This window comes from Hylobates moloch, unplaced genomic scaffold (genome assembly GCF_009828535.3).
Source record: "Hylobates moloch isolate HMO894 unplaced genomic scaffold, HMol_V3 SCAFFOLD_10, whole genome shotgun sequence".
Lineage (NCBI taxonomy): Eukaryota > Metazoa > Chordata > Mammalia > Primates > Hylobatidae > Hylobates > Hylobates moloch.
In genome coordinates this window covers 40,453,779-40,479,687 of record NW_026652285.1, presented here as the reverse complement: position 1 = coordinate 40,479,687, position 25,909 = coordinate 40,453,779, and the positions used below count along the sequence as shown (strand labels likewise).

Below are 25,909 nucleotides of genomic sequence, written 5' to 3'. Positions count from 1 at the left end.
CTGAGCAACCTTAGCATACAATTTTTTTCTTTCCTTAAGTCCTTATGTTCACCTTTTCACTTAAAGAAGCACTTTATGGCTTCCCTTTGGCATATCTGAATTGCTGGCATCACTACTCTTGCACTTTGGAGCTATCATTAAGTAAAATAAGGGTTCTTTGAACACAAGCTCTTTGATACTGCAGAGGTTAACTGATAACCCAAATATCTACTAAATGAGTAATGGGCAGGTAGAGTCTATAGTGTGGGTATGCTGGACAAAAGGAAAGTTCTTGTCCCAGGTGGGACAGAGCAAGATTTCATCACGTTACTCAGAACAGTGTGCAATTTAAAACTTATGAGTCATTTATTTCTGGAATTTTCCATTTAATATTTTCAGACCACAGTTGACCACAGGTGACTGAAACAGAGGAAATCAGAACCATAGATAAAGGGGGACTACTGTATTGTGAAATCCATAATGCAATTTTCACTTGTCTTGTTTCAACCAACATAGTCTAGTGCCTACTAGGTACAAAGGACTCCATCCCCACCCCAGCAGCATTCTCAAAGTGTTGTATGGATCCCTAAGGACCCTTTCAAAGATACACAAAATCCTCCCCTTTCCAACCACATACTCCTGTCAGCCCTGACATGAACCAAAACAATAAACCACAATAGACTGAAAATGCAGAAGCGGATATGAGTCCAGTTGTCTTCTGTTACACCAGACATTAAAGAGATTTGTGAAGAGTAAAACAATATTACTCTCTTTACTCAAAAATTTTTTTGTTTTGGGAAATGTTGTTATTTTTCATAAAAAGTTATTTGTTAGCATGCAATGGGCTTATTACTTTCTCAATTAATTAATAAATATTTTTAAATTTTCCTAGTTTTAATTTCTAATATTGTTAGCTGTTGATAGATATGACACACATACACAAAAGATCAGGATTTTCGATAATTTTTAAGAATATAAAGGGGTTCTGAAACCAAAGAAAATTTGAGGACCACTGACTTGTTGTACATCTGTCTTATTTACATCTTACAGCATCCTAATTCCCTTTTCCCACTTTAATTGTCTTCATAGAACTTATCCTTATCTGACATTATGTCATATATTTATTTGCGTTTTATCTGTTTTCTCCATAAGCCAGTCATTTGCCTACTTGTTCTCAGATCCATTCTCTACCTTTCCTCGGCAAAACGTTTTTCCCAGGCTCCTTTGCTGAAGACAGTGGGAAGCACTGGCAGGAGACTGGAGGAAGGAAGCAGACAGCCAGGGATTTCTACCTCCCCCCCTGCCCTTTGGGGTCAGGCAGTACTGCTATTCACCTTGGCTCCAAGGGACCTCCCCTCTTTGCCCCCGGCTCCTGAGCTCTGGTAACACCCTCTCTGGCTTCCCTCATCCAAGCCTAAGGTGGCAGTGGCTTCTGGCTCTTGTTCTAATATTATACTGTTGCTTTGCCCGCCCAGTTTGACTTTGGGCTCTCTCAACACTTTTGTGCTAGTTCTCCATGTTAGCTCCTTTCATTGCACCATCTGGCATGGGGCCTGTTTTCCTCCCTGAAATGTAAGTTCCATGAGGTCTGAGGTTTTGCCTGTCTCATCTGCTACCATAACCACAATGTCTCAAGTAAATGCTTTTTTCTCAAATTAACAGCCCTGTGGGATAAGTGTTAGTATCATTATTTTATATATCTGAAAAATAAGGCTCAGGCAGAATTTGCTCACCCCAGACAAGTGGGTCTCAAACTCTAGTTTGAATCAGAATTACCTACAGAGCTTTAAAACGCCGATTTCTGGGCCACTTTCAGAATTTTTGATTCACTAAATACAGGGTGAAGCCTATGACTGCATTTCTAATAAGTTCCCAAGGGACGCTGATGCTGCTGGTCTAGGACCCACTTTGAGAACTACTGCCCTGCATGACCCAACTGGAAAGCAGCAGCGCCAGTCCTTATGTCTAGTCTTCCCACTGCATCTTGAAGTTTAAGGGTATTTGACACCAAGCTCAACAGTCAGGAACGTGCCACCAAATATATATCAACTCTCTCAATAGATCACTCTGGGACTGTAGTCCAGATCTCTATTACATTATTCATCCTGTTCTCTATTATTTGTAGTCTATACCACACTGAAAGTAACAAGTTTTTAAGTTTCCAAACGTACATAAACTATTTCTTCCTTTCTTTTACTGGTCTATCACTGAACCTTCTCAAACTTCAAAAGGTATTCTTAAATATCAGGATTTAGTCGGGGAAAATACCCAACCATATTTGCCATCTTCCATTTATGATTTTACAGATTTTCACTTTTTCCCCTCTTCCTGAGGATTCAAGTTAGTCCAACCAGGAACCCCTGCTTGTCCATTTCTTAATCATCTTAGAGACCATACCCTGGACCGTCTTCTATTCTCATACACCCACCTTGAGTTGCCCCAAGGGCTGGGAACTCTGATTTCAAGACTCACCATTGGGGTTTTGATAAGAAGGTAACATTTTGGTTTGGTTTTAGCATACTTCCTGATGATGACCAGATAGCTTTATTAGCCCTGGTAGTTGTTAGACTTCAGAAAACCAATGTACACATGCCTGGCCTTCTCCTCAGGCTGTCAATAATTATCCTTTCAGTACAGTGAAGAGCATGAATGGCATACGTGTGATACACATCCTTTAGTCTTGCACCTATGCAGACATCACTAATCAACCACAGCATGTTCTCGCTGAGCCCCATCTAAGAACATTATATGGCATAATATTTCAAGAGCACAAGGCCATGGCAGATGTTCTGCACCTCCTGTGACATTGGCTCCAGTTTCCAGTAAATGGAAACCTCTGCCTTTGCTACCCCTGTCCTCTGGGAAAAGAAAGAAAGAAAGAAAGAAAGAGAGAGAGAGAAAGAAGGAGAGAAGGAAGGAAGGAAGGAAGGAAGGAAGGAAAGAAAGAAAGAAAGAAAGAAAGAAAGAAAGAAAGAAAGAAAGAAAGAAAGAAAGAAAGAAAGAAAGAAAGAAAGAAAGAAAGAAAGAAAAAGAAAGAGAAAGGGAGGGAGGGAAGGAGGGAGGGAGGTGAGGAAGGAAGGAAGGAAGGAAGGAAGGAAGGAAGGAAGGAAGGAAGGAAGGAAGGAAGGAAAAGATAAAATACCCCACGTCAACTTTCTTTCTTCCACCTCTTTGGATGTCATTTGTAAATGGAGCTGGGGTATTAGAAGGGAAGGCAGTAAATTTTTTCAAGTTAATCATAAAGGTATCTTCACAAGTACATCTGTACTTTAAATAGGTACATATATGAAAAAGTGGGCCTAAATTTTTCAACTTGAAAAGAAATACTTTATCCCAATTTAATCTTTATCATTTCCAGAAAACAGGGAAGTATAGACACTACTTTCATCTTGTTTTTAAGTTATGTTTTTAGAGAGAGGAAAGGTTATAATTTCATCAAATGCAGCTTTAAAAACTCTGTAGCTTTGTAGTTAGGCAAGTCTGGATTCTAAACCTGGATCAACCACTTACTATGAGGGTGACTTTGAAAGAAGAAATTTATCTCAGTTTCCTCATTTGAAAATAGGGATAATAATAATGATGGTTAACCAGGACTGCTGCGAGGATTAGAAAAAATATAATGAAAGACTTAGCATATTGCTTGGCCCAGAATAAGTAATAAATGACAGTTAATATAATCATTACTGTATTTTAAGCTTTGGAATTACCACCTTATTTAAAAAACGGAATGTATCACTCTTAGTTGGTATTCAAATTTTGATCAACTGATATTCTAATGGATGTAAAAAATTATTTCTTTTCTGAGATCACTGAAACTATGACATGTTCAATAGCTTCTCTCAATTTTTTCTTCAGCTGGTAAATAAATGTGCAAAGGCACTGAAGGCAAAATTCTCCTATGTAATCAAGCAGTAAAAGCTGTAATAAGTCAGAGGTTTTTCCTTTTTATATCACTTTGAAAAGGGAAATTATGCTAAAATTTTTTCAGCATTTAATTCTCTACCAGGAACATCCTAAGCACTTTATGTGCATTATGTCACTTAATTCTGATAACCTTACAAAGCAGGTATTATTATTTTTCCCACATCACCTTCTAGATGGGGAGATAGTCTCAGAGAAGTTCAGGGTTTGCCAAGCTTACATAGGGAGAGCTTACATAAGGAGAGGAGCAGATTTAAATCAGAACTGAAGATGAGCTCTGGGACTTTACACTATTTCTGGAAAACAGAAATAAAGCCAGCAGCCATCCCATGTGCCTTGACAGCTACTGCCCACAGGTAGTTTCTAGGGACTCTGGTACCTCGCTGACACATTTGCTCACATTTCTCTTCAAAAACATGGGAAGACAAATGCCCTTGGCTGCAGGCTTTTTCTTCTCCACTTAGAGATGCCAAATATGAATGGCTTATCTGAGGGCCATAATAGGTAAGTCCCCAATATTTACCAACTTCTTTTCTTCCTGGTAACTGTAGTAGAATTCCCTGGCTGGGCCAAGCAATCAAGGAGATATTGAAGAGAGTGATCCACACTCTCTTCAATATCTAATGATATTGATATAAAAGTAATTCTCAGTGGTCCCCAGACACTGAGGCCCCACTGTTTTGTCACATCAGGCATTAGGGTGATCTTCAGCTGTACCAGAGACGAAGCAGGAGCCTGCCATTGCCGGCAGATTGTCAAGGGATATGATCCAGGGAGTGAGCAACAAAATGAACACCTGACTCTTGGCTGGAGCTTCTCCCTTAATTCATCGTTGCTCTCCAGTCCTGACGACCTGGGCTGGATGATGTAGAAACATCCAAAGCCTATTGCTGCTTTTGAATAATGGTTCTTTCTTTTCCTGAGAAAGAACTAACACCTCTGGCTCGTGTCTCTGTGAAGACGAATGTTTTAATCACAAAAGGCCTGAACTAAGGATCAGATAGACACATCACTAAGGAGATATTCACATAATAAAAGGACTCTTCGCCAAGTTTTGTTTAAATATTGAACTCTCAGAGAAATGAAAATGTTAGCCAAGTGACAAAAAACTCAACTGCCTCCCAATTTTGGGGAATACATCTGTTTTTTTTAATATGAACTATGTGGCATCTGTCAATGCATTTACAGTTGCACTATAGTAATAGTTCACTACATGGCTACTTCATACCCAGTGTTACGCTGGGTGCTGCATCCTGCAGAAAGAAGATGGAACGGGCTTTGTGCAGGCCACTTGTGCTATGCCTGTGAAATGCCTTCTAAAGTTCTATTAGAGACTCCTTCCTGATTCTAGCTGTCAAGGCCAAGCAACGCCAATCTCATCCCATGAATGTCTACCTTCCCTTCCATTTGTTCCACAGGATATAGCAAAAGATGAAGGGAACATGGATGATCAACTCCACAGCCAAATGCTTGAGATAATTATGGACTTTTGATCCTTAGTTCTTTCTAACCTTGATTTACCTCATGAGTCTATTGTATCACACTGAGGCTGTGATACTGAGAGAATTAACGTTAATGCTCTATGTCCTAGCATTGTGTCAGGGGCTTCACACATAGCATGTTATTTTATATTCTTAACAATCCCATGAAGCAGGTACCTGTATATGCATTTTACAGATGAGAATACAGGCTCAGAGAGACTAAAAATATGCTAGTAAAAGTCATCATCAGGATTCAAACTCAGGTCTAACAGAAACTAATACTTCTGTTCCTTTTAACTACTCTATCCCCTTCCCAAATTAGCTGGTCTTCTCAGAGCATTAGGGGGAAAATATGACTATGTGAAAGAAAATATGGATAGAATTATTCATTAGAACAGGAAATTAGCGTAATTTTTTTTTTTTTTTTAAGATATAACACCCAAAAGGTCCTGTCTGCAGAGACCTTTGCAGATAACACACGTCCTTATGCCTACAAAGGTTCGTTGAAGGAAAAGCTTGTGAATCACTTTCCACACATGGGGTTGTAAGGCAGGCTAATAATTTGGCCTTCTGGCAAAATGACATCATATAAGTATTTGTATACTCTCTATCTAGAGGTGAGGCAGAGCACTGGTGGGGAGGGCAGAAAGAAGCCCTCTGGTGTCAGGGCCCTGCTGATACACCCCTTAAAGCTTGGCACTTAGACAGCCTGCCTCTCCAAGCTCTACTGATCTCCACAGTACAGGCTTCGTTGACTAAGGAAGGATGCCATGGCTACAAATGACCAATGACCAATGGAATAAAAGCAGCAGATGCCCCCATCCCCACCCTATTATGGCCTTTGTTTATAATCTCTGGCTTCCACTGAATATCACATATCCCATTTCCCTTCCCAGCTGGTGCTGAGATGTAACAACTTGTCACCTGAGATACAGCCCATTAAAATTACATAGCACAGGTAATGGAGAATCCAGTGCAGGTCAGGACAGCAGGTAATTAGCCGTAACTTACAGAGCAGTCTTCAGGCCCTCTAAGGGCCTCCTGCCTTTACTCCCCTTCCTTTCTGCTTCTTTGCACACTGGAGGCCCTTTACAGAGGAATCTCTTGGGATTTGTTGAGCAGGGTTGGTTATTTAACACTGTTCTCATTAATTCAGCCAGCAAGTCATTGCAGTATTGGGTTCACAAGGCTGTGGTGGGGAACTGTGACCATCATAATAGACCATCAATTCTCCTGCAGCCAGTGGGGTGCAGGGAGTGGATTCAGCTGTCTCTGCATGTTTTCCACGAATAGACAACTGAATAAACTTGGGTAGCATCAGAATCTAGAGGAGGCAAGTTCTTAAAAGGAACAGAATCTTAGAGTTCCTACCAGTAAGGGCCCAGTAGAGTTTGCATCAGGTGCAGGGCCCTGGCTGTTTTCAAGTCCCTCTCTGCGGTGGTTTTGTCTCAAGGCATCACTTAGAGAGGATTTAACATGTACTGCAGCAGGCAGGGCAAGCCAAGAGTGATGTTGACTCTAGGGTAAGAACACCACAGACATGAGATGTTGGAGTCATTGAGAGCATGGGCTTTGGAGTTGGGACACCTTGGGTCTGAAACTCAGTTCTGCCTGTGTGACCCGGGGCAAGTTACTTAATCCTTTTGAGTCTTAGTTTTCTCATCTGTGAAATAGAAATTATACTACCTGCCTTACAGGGTTATTTTACAGATTAAATGACATAATGCAGGTGTATTAGTCTGTTTTCATTCTGCTGATAAAGACATCCCTGAGAGTGCGGAGTGGGTAACTTATAAAGAAAAGAAGTTTAATGGACTCACAGTTCCATGTGGCTGGGGAGGCCTCACAATCATGGCAGAAAGCAAAGGGCACATCTTACTTGGCAGCAGACAAGAGAGCATGAGAACCAAGTGAAAGGGGTTTCCCCTTGTAAAACCACCAGATCTTGTGAGACTTATTCACTACCCATGAGAACAGTATGGGGGAAAGTGGCCTCATGATTCAATTATCTCCCACTGGGTCCCTCCCACAATTCATGGGAATTATGGGAGTTACAATTCAAGATGAGATTTGGGGTGGGACACAGCCAAAACATGTCAGCAGATAAATTGTTTAAGGTAGCAAGCATTCAGAAAATGGCAGCTTTATTCGTATGCCTTCCCAACTGGCAAATTCTTAGGGGCCAGTTTACTAGACCCCACAGGTGGATTGTGTTTCCAGAGTCTTCGAAAAACTTGCCAGTGCATTAGGCTATTATGGGGGCTCTGCTATTGCAGTGAGTACTCTGCAAACACTTTTCCCATCCTCTTGAAGGATCAAACCTAGGTAACCTTGTCCAACGTTATTTTAATGAGTAGCTTATCCCAGATGTGACTAATAGGCTATCTCCCCAATTCTCCTGCTAACCTATTCCTACCCTCTGCTGAGGTTAGCTGGTTTGACACTGGACATGAACAGGTGTAGTATTCAGTCTTCTGGAAATCAAGTGAGAAGACACTTCCTAGTAGATGTCTCTCTAGAGTTAGACGCTCATCTGTGAAGCCAGGAGCCTAAAAAAATATTGGAATTTTCCAAAGGCTCTGAGAGATGTCAACCTGAAGTATTTATAACCCTCATCACAGAGTGATTCAGCAATGAAGACTGATGACTTTTAAAAATCTTGTTGAGTCTTTTAAAGCATATTTTATTTTCCTAAGGATACAGTTCAAAAATTGTCTAATAGTCTCCAAGAGGTTTGGTTGGCAGTTAAAAAGAAATGTATACTGAGAGAGAGAAAACTAACATGTATTTTTCAGCAACTCTTATGTCTCAGGCTCTGGGATGGGTGTTTTTATTCATACTGCCTCATTTAATCCTTACAACAGTCCTGTGGAGGTCAGAATTATAACCCTTAGTTTACAAACAAATGGAAACTTAGAGGTAAAGTCACACAGCAGCTTCTAAGTGACAGAGCTAATTGATTAAACCCAAGTCTATCTACAAGCCCAGTACTAGTTCCAACATACTGTAAATATATTTTGTTGATGCCCATTCTGTCTTGACAGCATTATAAAGATTTCTATCAAAATAAAACACATGTGAGACATACAATAGAAAATAAAAACTTAGCTGGGAGCTGTGGCTCATGTCTGTAATCCCAGCACTTTGGGAGGCCAAGACGGCTGGATCACCTGAGATCAGGAGTTCAAGACCAGCCTGGCCAAGATGGCAAAACCCATCTCTACTAAAAAAATATAAATATAAAAATCAACCGGGCATGGTGGCAGGTGCCTGTAACCCCAGCTACTCAGGGGGCTGAGACAGGAGAATCACTTGAACCCAGGAAGCAGAGGTTGCAGTGAGCCGAGATCGTGCCATTGCACTCCAGCCTGGGCAACAGAGCGAGACTCTGTCTCAAAAATTAAAAAACAAACAAACAAACAAAAAACTTAAAATGTAAAGGCTAATCATAAACTCAACTCCCCAACATCCCATGTCTGAGATTATCCCTATGGTTGACATGTTTTTATATTCTCAGATCCCTTGCCACAGTATGTGAGGGAGGATGAGACTCAGCTGTAGTCTCATGGGAAAGGTTGCCAAAGGGATGCAACTATTTCCACAATGCACTTGACCACTGAACAGACTACTTATTTTAGAAATATGTACAGAGTCAATTTAGAGCAACTAGACATTCTGGACATTATGCAAACTGCTCAAGAACAGGGGCTCTGCCTGCTTTGCTCTCTCTTGGAACCTAAAATAGGTGCTCAGCAAACACTCATTGAAAGAATAAATTAATAATAAATGGCATTACCAGGGAGTTATGGGCGAGCAGAGGGTTTTCATGAGGCTAAGTCATCTGCTGCCCAGTCTTAGAATGGAACGCAGGAATATTTACAGTACCTGGACACAGTCCTCAGGCATTTCAGAGATGATTAAAAAATAATAATAATCAAAAAAAGAATCCTTCATCTAAAAGTTCTAGCCAAAAAAACAAAAACAAAACAGGTCTTATAAAATTTTCTCCATCCTAAACAACCTCCTAAAACCATTCATTGAAAAGCCTTTACCATGTGAAGGGGAATCTGTGAAATAATAATACATGCTATGAATGGCAGCATAGGACAAAGGCATAGATTTCTGGCCAGATACTCATGAGCTCAAACCCTGACTCCTAAATATGTGTTAGCTGTACCATCTAGGGGAAGCCCTTCGGCTTGTTTAAATGTCAGCATCTTCACTGGTAAAATGGGATATTAACTTCATTTTTACTTTATTGGGTTGTAAGAATCAAGAAACATTACCAGCAGCAGGCACAGAGCCTGGTATTTAGCAGGCTCAATAGATGTGAATTCCCTCCCTCAGTTCCCTCCCTTGCTTTCCTTGTTCTTTCCTGCCCTGACACCCACTTATTCTAAAACCCCAGAGGTAAGTGAGATCATGTAATTGTTTTATACATGTTCTTATTCCTTCTCTTCAAAGACTTAAAAAACCCATGAGTTGGAGGACCTCTAAGTTTGCTACTGGCTTTTTTCTATCAGGTCTAAAATATTAAATCCTGTTATATAACAGAAAAACAGGGAAGCTGGGGGATGGACCATAAAAATTACTGTAATTAGTCAGGCAATAGAATTTTTTTTAAGTCATGGCTTTCTATTTTACTGTCTTGGCTGTGATGTCTAAAAATGGTTAAAGAAATATAATTGAAAAGGAGGTGGCCCTTGCTTCCGAAGTTACTGCTGTTTCAAGGGCTTTCACAGGGACATCTGTTGGGTTTTTAAGAAAAGAAGCCAGAAAAGGTTTCGAGAGAGTAAGGGAAACTATGGTATACAAGGTATCCACATCTGTTTGGCATTCTGCCATCTGAGAAAGTTCGACTTCTGAAATAGCACGGGTCGCCTAGTTAAGCTTGAATGTAGGAACAGATGAAAGCTTGCTTTCCTCAATGTTTCAATGGTAGAGATCAACAGCTGTTTATATCCTTTAATATCTAACTAAGGATGAAGCTTTCACATCTGTCAGTATTTTCCGGTTCTATTTCCTTGGATCACAGTGGGGAGGAGATGAAGTTTGAACCCCTCCCAATTCCCAAGCAGAAATATGCCCAGTATTCAAAGCTGTAATTCTAAGCAGAACTCTCCATTTCTCATCCACCCAGGGTCCTGTTTGCTTAGAATTCTTCTTTTGCTTTACACTGACAGACATCTTGATTATTTCCATGATAATGACTCATGACAGCACGAAGATCAAAAAGAAGAAAAGTAGGCTGGAGTCAGGAGGAGGAAAAAGAGGAGGAAATGGAGTGTAACAGAGAAAATGGCTCCTAATAATAAGTCCTTCCAAAAGACCACAGCAATAGCAACTGAGGGCAAATCACAGAGGTGAGCAGGTTGAAGACTCTCATAGTGAAGGTGGATGGTGATGGTTTTTACTGACCCTAACATCTCACCTTGGAAAAGTTAAACGGAGAAAATGGAACCCTATGAAAGCAAGGTGCAGGAAATATCCAGGAATGAAAACAGAAGGATTCAGAAACATTTGTTTAACTTTGCTCTGATCACCAGAATCATCCATGTGCTGGGCCTTTATAAAGATTATTTTTCCATCCAACCATCCACCCATCCATCCATCCATCCATCCATCCATCCAATAACTTAGAAGTTACCAGGACTAGACTTAGTGGGCGATAGTCAGATGAATTAGACATGTTGCATAATTTAAAGAGCTAGCATTCTAACAGATGAAAGCCTTCACAGAGGACATGGTATCTGAGCTGAACCTCAAAGCATACATGAGAATTCACTAGACAGAGAAGTGAGTGATTACAGAAGGAGAGAAAAACATGAATAAAACCAGAGTGGTAAGAAACAAACCATTTCTGGGGGGATGAAAAATTCTGAGTGGTTACAATAAACAGAGGATGCTTATTAAAAGTACAGGTTCATAAAGAACTCAAATAATTGTAAGAAAACAAATAACTCAATTTAAAAATGGGCAAAGGATCTGAGACATTTCTCAAAAGAAGTCATACAAATGGCTAACAGGTATATGAATGAATAAAGAAAATGTGGTATATATATACAATGGAATACTATTCAGCCTTAAAAAATAAGGAAATCCTGTCATTTGTGACATAAATGAACCTGGAGAACATATGTTAAGTGAAATAAGCCTGGCACAGAATAACAAATACTGCATAGTTTCTCTTATATGAGGAATCTAAAAAAGTTGATCTTATAGAAGTAGACAGTTAGAATGGTGATTACCAGAGGCTGGAGGTATAGAGAGGGCATTGGGGAGATGTTGGTCAAAAACTACAAAACTTCAGTTAGATAGGAAGTGTAAATTCAAGAGATAAATTATACAATGTGGTGACTACAGTTTTCTTTTTTAAAAAGTGCAGGCTTTTAGGTCTCACCTAAGAGATTCTGATTTAGTTGTTAATGAGGAAGAGAGGATCAAGGAATTTGCATTTTGAACAGAAGGCCCAAATAATTCTGATATAAACAAAAGTTTGACAACTGTAATATATACAGCTTAACATTTTCCAAAAGACGCTAATGGTCTTTCATTAATTTTACAAAAAAGGTACCAGTGTCAAATAAGGAACCACCACATACTATTCTTTTCTTGGAAATTCATAATGCACATTGGCATATTAAAAGTCCTGTGGTAAAGAAATCAATTTCACTCAGCGTTTCCCAGACTGATTTTTCCTTGGGGGAAGAAATCTTTAAGATCTCTCAAAATACAAGTATGCAATGGAGGATAGATGGGGTAGAGCTGAAACAGAGGATTCTGACCAGGTAAGCACGTTCCCTAAGCATACTGAATAACTAAGAAAATGTCTAGAAAAATAAAGCAAAGTTGGTTACTCTGGGGGATATAGAGGCATCCATTAATTTCTTCCAAGCAAAGCCCAAAACCACCTATGATGTCCTGTTTTCCAGCCAGACAGCCAGAAACTTCCTCTCTCTCAAGTAACACACCATGGCTTTGGACTATGACTTCTGGTCAGCAACTCTATGTGGTAGCCACAGTTGCAGAGAGAACAGGAGTATGCAGAATTCAAAGCATACAGGTGAAGACACAAGGGGAAGGACAAAGAGGAGATATCCTTGCCTACATTTATTTATCTTTATTGCTATTACATGTTCAGCACAGAGCTTTGACAGTTGCTAGTAAGCCTTCTGGAAAAGAAAAAATCCTTCCAGCTCCAAAAGTAGTCTATGACAGTCAATGAAAAGTGCAAAAGACATGAACCTAAGAAATTTCCACCACTCTGAGGTGCTTAATATTATGCCCAGGGGAGTTTTTGAAACCTGCCTTCTTCCTCCTATGCTGTGAACTGGGGGATTTGCCCTGCCATACAACCTACCTCCTTCCTGTTAAGAAGGGGTAGGAGAGAGAGAAGTATGAGGGAACTGGACAAGTCAAAGCAACATCAAGATCCTGACAAATTGGTTTGTGTGCTGAATATTTCAAGATGTACATACTGCATCAATCAATTTATACATTTTTTTTTCTGGTATAAACTTAATTACTTCCATACACCCCCTTCTCAACTTTCCATGTGCTATGTGGGGACACATCCTACCCCAATCTAGAGGTGATTTCAACGGCGTGTTTCAAATACGTTTTTGGACTCCAACCATCTCAGGGCTTTTAAATCATACTTTCCAATAGCACAAGTATTTATTCAATCATTCCACAAATATTTCCTGAGTGTCTACAAGGTTGCAGGGCATCATGCTAGGCACTGGAGCTACAACAGTGGAAAGAGGAGATGGCGGATTCCTATTGCGCCTACGGCATAAAACACTGAATTCTAAATTCAGTCTGAAAGTGCATGGAAAAATCTAATGACCAGCATCATAAAGAAATGTAAGAGGCAGAAAAGACTGACTGGTCCTTCCTTTTGAAGTGTGTTAGCCTGTAGCACAAAGCAAACAAATAATTTGTATTTCAAGTGTCCCAGTGTATCCAGAAGTTATGCAAGGGTTAAAGTAAACAGCACAGCCTGGAATTAACAACCTATGATTAGAAGAGGGAGGAGAATTTCAGGATCTCTTTTTCCCCATAATTTGAACCCCCAGTTTGTTTGATCCCCAAACAAATCTATGAATTCTCACACTGGGATTTCTTAATCCTGAGACATAAATACCAGTAACTGCATCAGAGTCCATGTAACTTTAGTCAGTTAACCAAAAAATAATAATCTAATCAAGATAACTGAGTGAGTCTGACATCTAGTCCTAAGAAAGCCAACACAATCACACCTAACATTTCAGCAAGTCAGTGTTCCCCAGCATGTGGTATGTGTACCACTGGAGTCCACAAAATAAATGTAAGTGGTCCATAAATTTTTTTTTTTTTCATTTCAATGAGGCTCTTACATATCACTCACTAAAGGTATGTGAGTGATGGAATTAATGCATGGGTGCTACCTAGCATTCAAAGGCAGTCTGCAAATTTTCAAAGTGAGGGTTTTGCAGGTGACAAAAAAACTGAGGGCTGGTAATGAACTTACCCACGCATGTTGGAAATATTTCCTCGTTGTTGATCTGAACCTCAATCCAATCCATAAGAAGGTTCATGTACTGGGGAGCTGGCAGCGCTGTTGGCTTCTTATACTTGAGGTCATCCTGCCACCGATACTCATATTTGGGGCCCCCTGACATCACAGGGCAGGTCCGTTCGGTGCAGAACTCACAGATGGTGCCATAGATGAGGTTGATCCGATTGAAGAAGTCCACCACATGTACCGCCACCCAGTCATTCTGGTCCTCCCCACTGGGCAACTGCACAGCCGCCTTCAGGTCCACACCCGAGTTGAGGGATGCCTGAGCCCGTTTGTGCAGCTCAAACCTCTGTGTGCCAGGTTCAAATTTCCTCTTGGGCCGGAAGGTTTTGTCCTTGTTGAATACCTGCTTCAGGGCTATGGACATGGTCTTCTCTTTTGCTTCCTTTCTTTTGCAGGAAGCAAAAAGGCACCTGGAACTTTTCAGGGAGAGATCACAGCCCAACAATGTTTTCCACTGCCAGCACTCAGGCCCCAGCTTTACAGCCTGTAGCTTTTAAGCTCTTTTAAACAGCCCCTTCCATCTTCCTCTTGAATGATTTCCAAGGGAACCTCATGTTCTTTCCTAAAGGTAGAAAAGAAAAGGGAACACATGAGTGCCCAGTTTGCCTTTAAAAAATGACTGTCTTCAACCTGATTTCCACCTTGTGTTCTTGGCTGTGCCCACTCTCCATCCAGGTATATGGACATGGGGGTTAAGCCACTGCCCTGTGACTCTGTACTGTTGATGCAAACCATGCAAATAACTAAAGAAGAAAAGGCATCACACTTGTTTTGTTCATGGCCTTTGTCAAATCTCTACTGACTCTTCTTTGTGTGATCGTAGGCTTAGTGGACCTTTCTAAGGTGTTAAGGATGAACATGTTGATCAATGGCCTGATCCTATCCCACATGTGCTAGTTTTTAGAGCCCAACCCCCCAACAACTCCTATTAAGTAGGCATGGGGACACTTCCCCCATCCTTCTAGATACAGATGATGGAAGAAGGGTGGCTATCACACCAAGCTGGCTAATAAGAATGTCTCTCCTGGGAATTTGGAATCAGGACTCAGCCTTGGTTAGGAATTAGTGATGTGGCATTGGGTAAGAAGTGATGAAAACTGGGTCTGGTTGAATCTTGTTTGGACCGTGTGTAGTGCAGTTGAGAAAGCTGGTCTGCGGAGCCATGGAGGAAGAGGAGAAAAAGGAGAAGGTGGAGAAGGTGGCTGCCGATACACAGAGAAACAGAGACAAGAGCCTAAGTGGCCACAGGGAGAGGAAGACAAGAGTTAAAAAGAGACAGAGTGAGAAGAACTAATCCTGATAATCTTCTAGGAACTGGTTCCAATTCCTTTTGAAGCCTAGCTATGCTTCATGCCTTTTGGGATCCATTCACGTTTCCTGAATTAGTCAAAGCCCTTATTTTATTTCAGCTAACTTGAGTTGGTTCTGTTTCTTGCCAAACATTCCTAACTATGACAGTAGTTGTCACCTTCCAATGTGCCATCCTTTATACCCTTCGTCTCACACTTTAGACTGCACTTTGAGGCAGAACTGTCCAATAGAACTTTCTGTTTCCATGATAATGCAAACGTGCTATATCTATGGTGCCCAGTACGGTACACACTAGCCACATGTGGCTACTGAGCATTTGAAATGTGGCCAATGTGACTGAGGAACAGAATTCTACATTGTATTTAATTTTAATGAATTTAAACTTAAATAGGTGCTCACGGCTAGCACACTGGATGGCACAGCTCTGAAGTCTTCAATGCTCTCTTCTCCACTAACTGTTGATCCTCACGAAAATCTGCTGAGGTTTATAGATTTATAATAGGTCTAATAGATTTATAGTGGGTATCATTCTTCCTGGGTCTCCAAGAGATACAATTACTTGCCTAACAAGATCCCATACCTAGCTGGAGCATGCTGTTAGATTGAAATCCAGTTTGCTGACTCCTAGTAAATGCTTTCTCTACATGGCCATATATTCCAAAAAGTAATGGACTTCGACTTGTCTTTCCTACTGGTTTACAAAGCTTGTTTTCCCCAGAGCTTCTATCCACATATTCCCCAAAGACTGCTGTATAGATTGGTCAGAGGTGAAGGCTATGTTCTGTGGCCTTGCAATAGAGAGGAGATAACTGATCCACTCATAGGTCAAGCCCCAACAAAATGAGCCAACAGCTGTGGTCAGATTCAGAAGAGCCCAACACGGAATCTGTTACAATGGGCTTGGAGCATGATCCCACTAACTGCTTTTTCCCTGCCTGTAAGGGGTTCTGCCATTCCACACTCAAACAGGGCTTGATGGTACTTTCAACCTTAAGTTATTGAGGCCAATATACCTAAGACATCCTGATTCCCCCTTACCAACTCTGCTCTTGGCTCAGAATTGCTAACCGGGCAGCCGAATCCCCGCCCCACCCCCAGTCCCAAGGCCTCTGGCTCTCTGCCCGCTCACTTCCTCCCTCTTAACCCCACCCTCTTCCTAACAGGTTTTCACTGAAATGCCATATCCGCAAGGTGGTATTTTTTTTCCTATTCACAGGACATTGACCATTGACCCACCCCCCACCAAAGAGATCCATGTGGAAAAGCAGGTCACATGAAACTTTCTGCCTGAGACAGTCTGTGAAATCACACTTCTGGGTACCCTGGAATAGCACCTGTAAGGATATCAACACAGAAACTCTGCAAAGTCCAGGGAAAGAATGGAGTGATCTCTTTTCCTAAAGAATACCTTCCTAAAGGCTTAGCTTGCCTGAAAACAGGCTTAAGAAACCTGAGGGTTTTAGAAGGAAATTTCCAAAATAAAAGAATGAGCTAGAGGTTGGAAATACAGAGAAAGGATGGTGAGGACTTGTTTTTTAAAAAAATAGACAATAGTCCTTCTATGTCTCAAATGCTTAATTGTTGACAGTAAAAGAGTAACCACCAAACAGCTGCCCCCTCATGTCTTGAACAAATAAGACTTGCTCTTCTATTAATCTGATAATGAGGGTACCATCAATGCCCACAGTCCTCAGAGCAACTTTCTTTCATGGCCATACATACCCTTGGTGCCACTAATCCTTCTGTTTCCCCTCAGCCAGGAGTGTCTACTTGCATGGACACCACTGTGGAAACCTTCCTCCGTACCTGTGCCAGGCTCCTGTGGATGCCATCAACAAATCCCTCTGACACCTCCGATGGGAGCATGTGAATAACACCAAATAATCACAACAAATCCTCCTCATCATAAAGCCTTGCATGGATTGGCACTCGCAAATGTTTAAATAAATATTAAAACACTGTTGGAAATTTGGGAATTTTTCTTCTAGAGATACTCATATAACAAATTTGAAGATATGTCTTTTTTTTTTGAGACAGGAAGATCACTTGAACCTGGGAGGTCAAGGCTGCAGTGAGCCATGATCGTGCCACTGCTGGAGTGGGGTGTGATCATTGCTCACTGCAGCCTCGACCTCCCAGGTTCAAACGATCATCCTGTCTCAGCCTCCTAAGTACCTGGGACCATAGGTGCATGCCACAATGCCTGGCTAAGTATTTTATCTTGTATTTTGTAGAGACAGGTCTTACTTTGTTGCCTAGGCTGGTCTTGAACTCCCGACCTCAAGCAATCCTCCCGCTCTGGCCTGATATCAGTCTCTTGAACTGGAAGGACACTGATCCAAAACTTCAAATAGCTTTAAAGTCACTCTCTTTTTTTGCCCCAACTTAACAGGCTTACCTGAGAGAGAAGGCATCTTTGGAGGATTATTTCTCATCCAAGACCCTTAATGCTGCATATTGACCAACATTTATGAAATCCTACTATGCACCAGATCCTTTACGTATATTGTTAACATTTCTAATCCTCACCACACCTTGCATGGTGGAAGTTTTTATGATCATTTTGTATATTTAAAAAATTGAGGTTCAACTAAATAAAATAATTTGCCAGAAATTACAAAGTCAGTGGATGGTAAGGCTAAATGTTAAACCCCTATCCTTTTGACACTGAAACATAGATTATTTTTTCCTCACTAAAGCAGTTTTAAAGCTTCATGAATATTTTTATGTTTTCATAGCTCTGGCACATGTATATTTCAAAGCCCCTCACAAGACTAGAAAGGAAACTAGAAAGGTGGTATTAGCTCCATTTTACAGACAAGGAAACAGAAACTCAGATCTCCTAGTGCTTGATCCAAATTTGTAAATGATTCTGACATGGTCAGACATGAGGATGTCTCTTTAGGTGAAACTTTTGAGTCTAAAATGAAGTTTTCTTAAGAAGAAATAGGTTGGTCAGGCAGGCCCCCCCCATGTTTAAAGACAATGGCAATCCAGGATGGATAATAACAGATGTATCATGCCACTGAATGACAGAACAAAGAGGCACCCATCTGTGTCTTTTCCTGAGTGTCAGATGCCATATTGGCGCAGGTACCTGACAGTTTTGAAATTAAAAAGGGAACTGTAAATGCACTTGGACTTACTTTCCCAGCGCAGAGCCCCCTTGGGACCCTTGCCCATAATTTATGCTGTGGGCTAATCAAATAGTTAGAGCAGTGCTTAGCCAATGTGAACTCGGGGATCTTGTTAAAATGCAGGTTCTGATTAGGCTGGTCTAACAATCTCCCAGGTGGTGCTGAATCTACTGGTCCATGCATGACACTCAAAGCAACAAGGCCTGATCTAACTAAGGGAGCTTGTTAGAGATGTAGACTCTCAGGCTTCACCCCAAACCTGGTAGATCTAAGTGTGCATTTTAAAAAAATCTCAAAAGTATATGATCTGAGAAGTGCTGGGTTGGAGGGTTGCCTGGCTGGCTTAGTAAAGGAATGAATAAACAAACTTCCATTTATTGTTTTGTCAACAGATTGTTTCATAAACAGTCTTCAGTTGAGTGTGGGTATGTTTGAGAAAAAAAAATGAGAGATACTGTTTTGAATACAATTGCCTTGACAGATGGTGACAATGACCAGGTCTTTTGATCTGGACTGACTTGTATAGCCCAGCACCCAGCACCTAGGAGGTCTCCAGTGAATACCTTTTCATAAATGCCAGGTAGAGGGCAGCTGCTGCTATTGCAGCTTCATGCAGAAAAGGCTTCTTTGGCTGAATAAACTGTAGCACTAGCAACAACATGGTGTTTATTTTCTGTCCTGTTTCAGTCTCCAAAAAAAAAAAAACAAAAACAAAAAAACAAGTCAACAAGTCATAAAGTTTTCCTTCTAAGTAGAAATGGAAAGTAAATTCTATGTCATGAACTGCACCCATAACAATGCTGGTTGTTAATAAATATTTGAAACCAATGGTTCATTTGATCAATAAACATTTACAAAAAGCTTTTTATGTGTCAGACACTGGGCTAGGCACTAAGGACATAGAGTTCATAAAAATGTTGTCCCTGTCTATGAAGAATTCACAATTTGGTATGTAGTTTTGAGGTTAGTTATTGACTTTTGCTTTTAATACTATAAAGTTCAATGCACCAACATGCATACTGACGGGATTCCTTCAGAGTATTACTTAGGTCAGGGATGAAAAAGGACAATAAAGGGTGAGGTCTTTGGAAAGAGAAAAACAGAAATCTAAATAAATAGCACAAAACGGACAGAAGTTCCATGTGATCTCTATATTTTCTGCCTAATAGATCAATTATAACAATAAAACATGTGCACTATAAAAACATGCAGAGAGAATTCGGCTGAGCTGCAAGGGAATGTTGACAAGGTAGCTAAGCAACGTGCTGGCAAGGAAAGTTCTAATTTTTCTTTTCCTATTGATGTCTTTTGCCTCATTAGTTGAGAAATCAAAGAGTCCTTGCCAGGGATAAGGAAGAAATAAAACAACTCTCCCAGTCACTCCTGAGAGATCCATCTTCTCTAGCCAGGCCCACCTCTAAGAGACCTTGGTGGTACTGAAGGGTGAGGGGGTTAGGAAAGGAGAGGGACTGAAGCTGATACCAGTTGCAGGAAAAGCAGTTCAATATCTTATCTGTGGGGTGGAGGACTCCTCCTGGCAGGATCAGCTGGCAGGATGATTCATTTCCTATAGGAAGGCCATAAGAGAAATGCCCCAGAAACACCCCACATGAAGGAGGTTTAGTGTCATCTTCATCGCCAGGCACAGAGCTGACTTAACTGAATGTTTGCTGAATGAATGAGTAAATGACAGTGAATGATGAACATTTTACATCACAGTGAAACCACAAAAGAGGAACCAAAGTGGATCTCCTGTCTTCAGGTATTTGCGGACTCTATGTCAACCTGTAAGCTCACTGCCAACTCACTGAGGCTGCTGGGATACCCTGAAGTAACATGTCTGCCTCCTGAAAGGACAAGACTTCAGCTCAACTTTTCTTTCAAATGAGCTGCTCCATTCCTCTGTGTTATCTGAAATTCCACCTCTTCAGAATCAAAGAATGACCAGTCTGATTTCTCATTTTCCCACTATATTGTCCTCTTTACAGCTGGAATAGTCCTTGGAATCGTCCTCCCACTTCCCAAATATTGAATTAAATTAGACTGGGTTTTCATTTTAGAGGGGTGTATGTATGTGTGTACCATAAAATGAACATCATCTGACTTTTCTGGGCTCCAATAAAGGATGTGCCTAAGATGCAATTCCACCAGCCCTTATGCACTGTTTACCCCTGCCTACTTAGTAGGTGCCATCTTTGCCCACAAGACAACCCCAGAATGGAAGAGATTCCTGATTGAGAAGCAGCTTTGCTATTTTTTTCCGCAACGAATTCAACTCCTCAACTTTGAGCTGTCATATCACTGCATTTTGTTACATTAGTTGGGAGAAACCTTGCTGCCTCATTTTAATCTTCAAAGATATGCATGGTTTCAGAGCTTAGAATGCTCACGTTATTTCTGAACGCAGACGAAGTCAGTACAAATAGGTGTAACCCTACAGAAGTCTGTCACAAGACTATTCTCCTCCTCATCTTCTAGCTCTTCAATGGTCGTTTGAATAGCATTCTTGCTGTTTCACAGGCTTATTGTTTTGGTCATCAGTGCAGACATTCTAGCATCAAATGTATAAGTAAATAGTCCCAAAATGAAAGCATTACCTGCAACCTTATACACTGTAGCAGCAGCAACAGCTACAATAGATGAATGCACAGGTGTTTTCAGCAAAAACCTATAATGATTCATTATCATTCAGAAGAGGACACTTAGTGGTGAGAAAGAATGGAAAGAGTAAAAGAAAAGAGTGGGATTTGTTTGGTATGGTTTGAAACATTACCTACTGACAGTCCATGGAACAAAAGACAGAGTTTTAAAAAATGTTTTCTGAAATAAAGAGAATAATGTTCCTTCTGGACACCAGTACCAACTAGCTTAGATTCCCAACAATGACAAAGATGAAGACTTTTTGGTCAAACCTTGGGCAGGGTTGATCCAATCTTACTGCAGTTTTAAAAATAAATAGTAAAGTAAAATTATTATGGGATAAAAGCTCAGTTGACCCATTTCATCTTATAAAGATTATAAATCTTATAATGACATCCTACTGATTATACTGATTTTTTTTAAAAGAAAGAGAAACTTCTCCAAGTCAGTGAGAGATTTGGTATATTATTTCCAGATATTTAGACTAGCTAGAAAATATTCATTTTTGTGGCTTAAAGAAAGACATATGAATTGAAAAAAACAATATCTAAGTCAGGTGAGGGTAGAAGAATGGGGGATGTGATGAGAACTACAGATAAAGCTTAAATTATAGCTGAAATAAAAAATTAAGGCAGGTCAAAAATGTAAGTATTTTTACTTTTTAAAGCATGGGTGTATATCCGCTGATATGATGTCACTCTGAACCTTCAACGGATACTGAGATAAGTATTTTTACTTCATAAAGCGTGGGTGTATATCAGCTGATAAGATATCACTCTGAACCTTCAGTGGATACTGGGATAAAGGTCATTGTCAATCACCCTTTCTTTTTCTTTGAAACAGGGTATGTCAATCCTTTCTTGGAAAAGTCTTAAAGGAAAAAGGTTCAAATTCAAGGAAGTTGGATCCTGTAACTGACAACAGATTTGTTTACTCTTAGCCACTAAGTGAACTTGAGTCTCAAAGTCTGAAAAATTTCTAGCCCTAGCACCATGAGAACTTATGTATGACATCTGGAACCATTGCAAAGGATCTTTGCAGGAAGGTGGAGAACTCAAAATGGGCTAGAAGACTGGAAATTCGAAAATACAGTTCGAATTTTCAAAAGATTATAAGTTTAAGTTTGACAGGGGATAGGTAAAATTAACACCAAGAGCAGGCAAGATTAAGAGGCACTAAAGCCCAGTGGCTAACAGCACACAGCTTTTGCAGGGTTGCTGCAAGAATTCAAACAGTTTATGTAAAACATTTAGCATTAGCAAGTACTGAATACAGTATAGTGGTTGTTGCTATCATCATGTTCATCATTTGAATCATATTATGATGCAAGTTTTACTACAGAGTCAGATTCTTGAGAGACCAGTCACCTAGAATCTATCTTAGGATGCCTACCTAAAATTCTAATTATATAATATTAACAACGGCATTTATTAAGGACTTCCTATTTATTTTAGTTTTCACAGCCCTATGAATAGGTATTATTATTATACCTAATTTACACTGAAGGAAACTGAGACACAGTGAGATTGAACCTGTATCCTGATCACAGAACCAGTAAGTAGCCAAGCTGACTCCAAACCTCTTACTACCTACTTAAAAATGCCTCTTTACACAGTTGGGTAGTTAAAGAAAAAAAAAAAAAAAACACAGAGGAAGTTCTGGGGTACACCTAAGGGGGTCAGGGAGGAAATGGGAGAAACAGAGACCTAGCCCTATGTACATTGTCATGTGCCACTCCAGAAGAGATCTATTTCTGGAAACTTTGTGGTCTAGATTCAAAAGACCTGGATTCAGATTCTGGCAATGACTTTAGCTGGCTATGTCTTTGAAAAGACGCTTTTTATGAATCTCAGTTTTGTCTCCTTTAAAGATGATGGTGACTGGGCACAGTGACTCACGTCTGTAATCCTAACACTTTGGGAAGCTGAGCCAGGCTGATTGCTTGAGCCCAGGAGTTTGAGACCAGTCTGGGCAACATGGCAAAAGCTCATCTCTACAAAAAATACAAAACTTAGCCCAGTGGGACACGCCTGTAGTCCCAGCTACTTGGGAGGCTGAGGTGGGAGGATCACCCGAGCCCGGGGAAATCAAGATTGCAGTGAGTCATGATTGCACCACTGTGCACCAGCCTGGGCAACAGAGTGAGACCCTGTCTCAAAAAAAAGAAAAAAGAAAAAAATAATAAGGATAATGGTTAATGGTGCTTACCTTTATTGTAAGGTTACTGTGAAAATTAAGAGAGATATTGCCAGTGAAAGTACTTCACGAGTGGATAACAATTATATGGTTATTGACATAGTGACTGATAAAAGAAACTGTAACTTTTGACTTAACATCAAGAAATGATGTGAGAAACAGAAAATGATTCAGTTCAATGCAAATGTGTGTTTACGAATCAGAAATAGGCAGCAGGTGGTAGGGGTAGGGGGCACGGTGGCAATGGAAGCCCCGCACAGGAGGAAAGAAAGAAATGAAATGCTTCATTCTTGCTTAATTTGGGTGGACTTCTAATTCTCAGGCAAAAAGAAATAATATTAACCTCAGTGATTTGATAATGAGTTAACGATATTCCCCAACATTTATAACACACTTACCCTAATATTTTGAGGGAGTTCCAGTATTTTTTGCATATAATAAATCTAATGCAATATGGCTTATTTCATGAATTTGGGCAAATTATATCCACGATGCCCTCCCTCTAATCCCTCAAACACTTTTCAGAATAGCATATAAATGCTCTACATTTAACACATTACATTGCTGGTTATAATCCAGTTACAACCTCTGTATTCTGGTAACAGAAATGACTTTCTAAACTGTTTAAAAAGTTATTTTTTATATTAGTTCATTTTCATGCTGCTGATAAGACATACCTGAAAATGGGAACAAAAAGAGGTTTAATTAGACTTACAGTTCCACATGGCTGGGGAGGCCTCAGAATCATGGCGGGAGGTGGAAGACACTTCTTACATGGCGGCAGCAAGAGAAAAATGAGGAAGAAGCAGAAAAAGAAACTCCTGATAAACCCATCAGATCTCGTGAGACTTATTCACTATCATGAGAATAGCATGGGAAAGACTGGCCCCCATGATTCAATTATCTCCCCCTGGGTCCCTGCCATAGCATGTGAGAATTCTGGGAGACACAGTTCAAGTTGAGATTTGGGTGGGGACACAGCCAAACCATATCATTCTGCCCCTGGCCCCTCCAAATCTCATGTCCTCACATTTCAAAACCAATCATGCCTTCCCAACAGTCACCTAAAGTCTTAACTCATTTCAGCATTAACCCAAAAGTCCACAGTCCAAAGTCTCATCTGAGACAAGGCAAATCCCTTCTGCCTATAAGCCTGCAAAGTCAACAGCAAGCTAGTTGATTCCTAGACACAATGTGGGTACAGGTATTGGGTAAATACAGCTGTTCCAAATGGGAGAAATTGGCCAAAACAAAGGGGTTACAGGGCCCATGCAAGTCTGAAATCCAGCAGGGCAGTCAAATTTTAAAGCTCCAAAATGACCTCCTTTGACTCCAGGTCTGACATCCAGGTCATGCTGATGCAAGAGGTGGGTTCCCATTATTTTGGGCAGCTCCACCCCTGTGGCTTTGCAGGGTACAGCCTCCCTCCTGGCTGCTTTCACAGGCTGGCATTAAGCGTCTGTGGCTTTTCCAGGTGCACAGTGCAAGATGTCAGTGGATCTACCATTCTGGGACCTGGAAGATGATGGCCCTCTACTCACAGCTCCACTAGGCAGTGCCCAAGTAGGGACTCTGTGTGGGGGCTCCAACCCCACATTTCCCTACTGCACTGCCCTAGCGAGGTTCTCCATGAGGGCCCCACCCTGCAGCAAACTTTTGCCTGGGTATCCAGGCATTTCCACGCAACTTCTGAAATCTAGGGGGAGGTTTCCAAACCTCAGTTCTTGACTTCTGTGCACCCACAGGCTCAACACCACGTGGAAACTGCCAAGGCCTGGGGCTTGCACTCTCTGAAGCCACAGCCTAAGCTCTACGTTGGCCCCTTTCAGCCATGGCTGGAATGGCTGGGACATAGGGCAACAAGTTCCCAGGCTGCATACAGCACGGGGATCCTGGGACCGGCCCACAAAACCACTTTTTCCTGCTAGGCCTCTGGGCCTGTGATGGGAGGGGCTGCCATGAAGATCTCTGACATGGCCTGGAGACATTTTCCCCATGGTCTTGGGGATTAACATTAGGCTCCTTGCTCCTTATGCAGCCGGCTTGAATTTCTCCTCAAAAAATGGGTTTTTCTTTTCTACTGCACCGTCAGGCTGCAAATTTTCTGAACTTTTATGCTCTGTTTCCCTTTTAAAACAGAATGCTTTTAACAGCACCCAAGTCACCTTTTGAAATCTTTGCTGCTTAGAAATTTCTTCTGCCAGTTACCCTAAATCATCTCTCTCAAGTTCAAAGTTCCACAAATCTCTAGGGCCACCAGTCTCTTTGCTAAAATATAACAAGAGTCACCTTTGCTCCAGTTCCCAACAAGTTCCTCATCTCCATCTGAGACCACCTCAGCCTGGACCTTATTGTTCATATCACTATCAGCATTTTTGTCAAAGCCATTCAACAAGTCTTTAGGAGATTCCAAACTTTCCCACATTTTCCTGTCTTCTGAACCCTCCAAATTGTTCCAACCTCTGCCTGTTACCCAGTTCCAAAGTCACTTCCACATTTTCGGGTATCTTTTCAGCAACGCCCCACTCTACTGGTACCAATTTACTATATTTGCCCGTTTTCATGCTGCTGATAAAAACATACCCAAAACTGGGAAGAAAAAGGGGTTTAATTGGACTTACAGTTCCACATGGCTGGGGAGGCCTCAGAATCATAGTGGGAGGCAGAAGGCACTTCTT

The 25,909-nt window shown here is 40.9% G+C and overlaps 1 protein-coding gene across 2 annotated transcripts in view; it reads right to left on the bottom strand.

Annotated features, from left to right (window-relative positions):
* MOB3B (MOB kinase activator 3B) overlaps positions 1-25,909 on the bottom strand; it is a 201,697-nt gene that overhangs the window by 110,935 nt on the left and 64,853 nt on the right. For both annotated transcript variants that reach the window (XM_032164218.2, XM_058445218.1), the window contains exon 2: positions 13,894-14,509. In XM_032164218.2, the coding sequence (XP_032020109.1) occupies positions 13,894-14,311 (418 nt within the window). In that variant the 5' untranslated portion in view covers positions 14,312-14,509. The remainder of the gene's footprint in view (positions 1-13,893; positions 14,510-25,909) is intronic.